This window comes from Procambarus clarkii, chromosome 4 (assembly GCF_040958095.1).
Source record: "Procambarus clarkii isolate CNS0578487 chromosome 4, FALCON_Pclarkii_2.0, whole genome shotgun sequence".
Taxonomy (NCBI): domain Eukaryota; kingdom Metazoa; phylum Arthropoda; class Malacostraca; order Decapoda; family Cambaridae; genus Procambarus; species Procambarus clarkii.
Window position 1 is genome coordinate 15,642,043 of NC_091153.1, and position 6,157 is coordinate 15,648,199.

The 6,157-nt window shown below is 34.6% G+C and overlaps 1 protein-coding gene across 1 annotated transcript; it reads right to left on the bottom strand.

The window, feature by feature from the left end:
• Positions 1 to 1,571: 1,571 nt before the first annotated feature.
• On the bottom strand, positions 1,572 to 2,246 carry LOC123752378 (nucleolar protein 58-like). Its single transcript, XM_045734437.2, has one exon. The coding sequence runs from the start codon at positions 2,244 to 2,246 to the stop codon at positions 1,572 to 1,574; it is 675 nt and encodes a 224-aa protein (XP_045590393.1).
• Between the last annotated feature and the right edge of the window lie 3,911 nt (positions 2,247 to 6,157).

Consider the following 6,157-nt stretch of genomic DNA (forward strand, 5'->3'; position numbering starts at 1 on the left):
ACGCTGTACAGGAAACCTGACAATCCTTGACTTTATATACGTTTTGGTGAGCTTAGAACACGTGTTGTATGGGCTATGGGTCTCTAATCCTTAGAGACCCTTACAATCTAATGGCATACAGGGCATGTCTGCTTCCATGTATGAGGCAAGGTTGCCTCCTTGACCAATGCTGAGTAAGACGTAGATAAGAGCCAAAATAGATTCACACGTATATCTCATTCCACATGCTTACTGTTCTTCAGGGGATGTAATATAATCAATACTGGGTGACCCTACTGAGTCTCTCAAAATTAGGAGGCATCAGAAATCGATGTTCTCTCTACTGCTTACCCAGTCTATACTATTGATTCTACTGTTAGTTACTGCTGATGCTGTGAATACTACTGATGACGCCTCAAACACTTGTGTCTTAGTCACTAAACCTTAGGAATTCACTTGTTCAGTTCATAAAAACCAAAATAGGTCAATTCATCTGATTTCAAATGTGTATTAGGAAGTAGAGCAGTCATTTCTTGTCAGCATCTGCTGACAAGGTTCTCCTGGAGAACGTGTGAGACACACGAACGTATATTTAAGGATCCATATTTGAACGTAAGGTGGGCGTCTTCGTTCTTTCGGGAGGGATGAGTGCACTAATGAATCTGTGTTTCAGAGTTATCAATTGTTAAGCTTACTGACCGGAAGCTTAACTCTCTAGTAACTGTCGTAGTTAATAATTATATGTAACAACTTTTTTTTCCTTTAACAGCCCACTTATTTCTTTTTTACTACCAAATGACTTCACTTTATTTGAAAACTGAGCGTTTTCTACACACTTGATATTTCAGCTGGCATACTTTTCCTGTCATATCGAGCTGTTAGTTCATTTCCACTTTATTGATACTCCTTTTAATACCTTTGTTCATTTTATTTTATTATCATTATCGTTTGTCGTGATATTTTGATCGTGATTTATGCCGCTTGTATAAACTGAGCATCAAATTGGTTACCTTAACTGTTCAGTTATTCTATAGATCACTTAGATAATTTGTGATGAAGGTCTTCACCACGACTGTTGCCTCTGGTTATCTTATCACAATTTCTTCCTTTCAAGAATTGTTAAAATTGTGTTTTCCAAAGCTCGAAATCAGAACCTTACTTTGTGTGGATTTCTTGAGAAAATCCAGTAATCCACAATTTCTGGATTTTCTATTCTATGATCAAAAATGTTTATCTCCTATTTATATATCACTAATATTTTTTTATCTCCAATTTATTTACCTCTAATATTTTTATTTTAAATTTTTATCTTTATTAATTTGGCTCCAACACCATCCTTGACCTGTCGTTCTTCATCGTTTGTTCATAGAACTTTATCATTTATTGTCCTAACTGGCAAGTTTCTGTTATTTAAATCCAAAATTAAATGTTCGTGTCTGTACTTGTTTATGCTTCATTATGCTCGATCATTACACTCACTTGGTCTTCCATATGCTTGAGAGCCAACATCTTATTTTATATATATTGTTGATTGTCTTTAATTTTAGTGTATCTGTCCTGTAGCTATCTTTATATCTCTTTCTTTATCTGCCTTATCTTCTTATTATTGTTGTTATTTTGTTGATCTCGCGTCTTTTCCGTTCTGTACACGAAGTGACCCTTTTTGTTATGTTGGGTCTTTCTGTCCTTCTGTTCCGTCTGTATCGTCTCTCTCCAGGCTTTTCCTTCCTTTTCTCCCCTGTGTCACTCTCGTCCACCTTATCCTTCCTTCTCTCCCCTGTGCCACTCTCGTCCACCTTATCCTTCCTTCTCTCCCCTGTGCCACTCTCGTCCACCTTATCCTTCCTTCTCTCCCCTGTGTCACTCTCGTCCACCTTATCCTTCCTTCTCTCCCCTGTGTCACTCTCGTCCACCTTATCCTTCCTTCTCTCCCCTGTGTCACTCTCGTCCACCTTATCCTTCCTTCTCTCCCCTGTGTCACTCTCGTCCACCTTATCCTTCCTTCTCTCCCCTGTGTCACTCTCGTCCACCTTATCCTTCCTTCTCTCCCCTGTGTCACTCTTGTCCACCTTATCCCTGCTTCTCTCCCCTGTGTCACTCTTGTCCACCTTATCCCTGCTTCTCTCCCGTGTGTCACTCATGTCCACCTTATCCATGCTTCTCTCCCCTGTGTCACTCTTGTCCACCTTATCCTTCCTTTTCTCCCCTGTGTCACTCTTGTCTACCTTATCCTTGATTCTCTTCCCTGTGTCACTCTTGTCTACCATATCTATGCTTCATTCCCCTGTGTCACTCTTATCCACCATATCCACGCTTCTCAATATTGTAATGTTAGAATCATTTCTTCTCTGGTTCCTTTATCCTCCAATGCTGTTGTTTAAGCCCTTTTTACTTTTCCCTCATAATTCTGGTGTCATATTTCTGGTTGCTGTTCCTTTGTATATATCTTGATAATTTACTTTGTTTTTACGTGTTTCGAAAGATGAGGGTTACAAGCTGAGGCTGAGTAGCTCAACACTAGTCTTACACTGGCCGTATATGACGTTCTGAAGATATAATATTTTGAGTTCTGATTTTTATCCTTATATTCCTTAGTTTCGCACCCGCTGATGTTCATATCGTGTTGATGAGTCCTTTGTGAGTGAGTTTTGAGGTAACGAACGTTTCTAAGTATTTACTAATTTTCCGTGTTCTGTAAATGATTGCTCGAAATATATTGCTTGCCAGGACTCTTAAATTTTGTATCACTTAACCCCCTTGCTGCGGTTCACAACAAGGAACCAGTTTTCTTGCATCTTGGTACAAGGAGCCAGATATTAGGACATTGGTGTGTAGTTTTAGTGTCTTTACCTCTCGACTTAAACATATTCGCTTTTCTCTTTCCACGTCTCGCGGGTGTTCCTCTGTGTTAATTGTGGAACTGCACATCGGCATGGATGATATTCTGAGGACTTCCATTGAGAGCCACGACGAGTGTCTGGCCGAAATCGAAGGCCCCTGTTTCTGTGTCTGTGTATATGTGTGTGTTTGTGTATGCTTGGTTAAAACCATAAAGGAATTCGAAAGTTTGCCTCAATATTCAGAGAGAATATTAATAAAAAAACATTATATTTTATATCAAGCTATATTCCTTAAGGAATTAAGAAAGGTCTATTGGGTCCAAAGCTTATATAATATTACTGGACCCTTCTAATTGTTTTAATTTATTTAATGTCATAAAGAGATTAATGGAAATATTTATTAAAATTCCCATAAACAGACTTTCATATATATGTCGTATCTAGTAGACAGAACGCACTTCTCGGCCCATATATATATATATATATATATATATATATATATATATATATATATATATATATATATATATATATGTCGTACCTAGTAGCCAGAACGCACTTCTCAGCCTATTATGCGAGGCCCGATTTGCCTAATAAGCCAAGTTTTCATGAATTAATGATTTTTCGACTACCTAACCTACCTAACCTAACCTAACCTAGCTTTTTCGGCTACTTAACCTAACCTAGCCAATAAAGGTAGGTTAGGTTAGGTTAGGTAGGGTTGGTTAGGTTCGGTCATATATCTACGTTAATTTTAACTCTAATAAAAAAAAATTGACCTCATATATAGTGAAATGGGAAGCTTTATCATTTCATCAGAAAAAAATTTGAGAAAATATATTAATTCAAGAAAACTTGGCTTATTAGGCAAATCGGGCCTTGCATATTAGGCTGAGAAGTGCGTTCTGGCTACTAGGTACGACATATATATACATGTCGTACCTAGTAGCCAGAACTCACTTTTCAGCCTACTATGCATGGACCGATTTGCCTAATAAGCCTAGTTTTCATGAATTAATTGTTTTTCGACTACCTAACCTACCTAACCTAACCTAACCTAACTTTTTCGGCTACCTAACCTAACCTAACCTATAAAGATAGGTTAGGTAGGGTTGGTTAGGTTCGGTCATATATCTACGTTAATTTTAACTCAAATAAAAAAAAATGACCTCATACATAATGAAATGGGTAGCTTTATCATTTCATAAGAAAAAAATAGAGAAAATCTATTAATTCAGGAAAACTTGGCTTATTAGGCAAATCGGGCCTTGCATAGTAGGCTGAGAAGTGAGTTCTGACTACTAGGTACGACATACATATATATATATATATATATATATATATATATATATATATATATATATATATATATATGTCGTACCTAGTAGCCAGAACTCACTTCTCAGCCTACTATTCAAGGCCCGATTTGCCTAATTAGCCAAGTTTTCCTGAATTAATATATTTACTATAATTTTTTTCTTATGAAATGATAAAGCTACCCTTTTCACTATGTATGAAGTCAATTTTTTTTATTGGAGTTAAAATTAACGTAGATATATGACCGAACCTAACCAACCCTACCTAACCTAACCTAACCTATATATATAGGTAAGGTTAGGTTAGGTAGCCAAAAAAAGCTAGGTTAGGTTAGGTTAGGTAGGTTAGGTAGACGAAAAAACATTAATTCATGAAAACTTGGCTTATTAGGCAAATCGGGCCTTGCATAGTAGGCTGAGAAGTGAGTTCTGGCTACTAGGTACGACATATATATATATATATATATATATATATATATATATATATATACATATATATACATATATATATATATATATATATATATATATATATATATATATATATATATATATATATATATATATATATGTCGTACCTAGTAGCCAGAATGCACTTCTCAGCCTACTATGCAAGGCCCGATTTGCCTAATAAGCCAAGTTTTTCTGAATTAATATATTTTCTCTAATTTTTTTCTTATGAAATGATAAAGCTACCCATTTCTTTATGTATGAAGTCAATTTTTTTTATTGGAGGTAAAATTAACGTAGATATATGACCGAACCTAACCAACCCTACCTAACCTAACCTAACCTATCCTTATAGGTTAGGTTAGGTTAGGTGGCAGAAAAAGTTAGGTTAGGTTAGGTTAGGTAGGTTAGGTAGTCGAAAAACAATTAATTCATGAAAACTTGGCTTATTAGGCAAATCGGGCCTTGCATAGTAGGCTGAGAAGTACGTTCTGGCTACTAGGTACGACATATATATATATATATATATATATATATATATATATATATATATATATATATATATATATATATATATATATATGTATATATATATATATATATATGTCGTACCTAATAGCCAGAACTCACTTTTCAGCCTACTATGCAAGGCCCGATTTGCCTAATAAGCCAAGTTTTACTGAATTAATATATTTTCTCTAATTTTTTCTTATGAAATGATAAAGCTACCCATTTCATTATGTATGAGGTCAAATTTTTTTTATTGGAGTTAAAATTAACGTAGATATATGACCGAACCTAACCAACCCTACCTAACCTAACCTAACCTATCTTTATAGGTTAGGTTAGGTTAGGTAGCCGAAAAAGTTAGGTTAGGTAGTCGAAAAACAATTAATTCATGAAAACTTGGCTTATTAGGCAAATTGGGCTTTGCATAGTAGGCTGAGAAGTGCGTTCTGGCTACTAGGTACGACATATAGACATATATATATATATATATATATATATATATATATATATATATATATATATATATATATATATATATATATATATTATATATATATATATATATATATATATATATATATATATATATATATATATATATTAGTATATTTTGGTAGCAGTCTTTCCTGTAGACATATATTATTAAATATGACCGAAAAAGTAAGATTAATAATTCTAACACGAATTTTCTCTATCTTTCTTAAGTTTCTTTTCACTGTTGATGGTAATTCAAAGATCAATTCTCCAAAATTCCTTTTTATTTCTAGTCTGACGCGACACTTGAGCGCGTTTCGTAAAACTTATTACATTTTCAAAGACTTTATTTTACAAACACACAACTGAAACTGAATAGAGCTTACAAATCTTCGAGGTTTATATCTACATTTGGGTGAGGTGGATGAGGTGAAAAACGAACTTTCAACAATGGGTATTCAATGGGTATTAAATTCCAACACAAGACAGAACACGAAACAATGGGTATTGAATGGGTATTAAATTCAAACACAAGACAAAACACGAAACAATGGGTATTGAATGGAAGTAATTGTAGAAAGCCTATTG

Coding starts and splice junctions, on each gene's coding strand:
- LOC123752378 (XM_045734437.2), bottom strand. CDS start 2,246: ATGGTAGACAAGAGTGACACAGGGAAGAGAATCAAGGATAAGGTAGAC.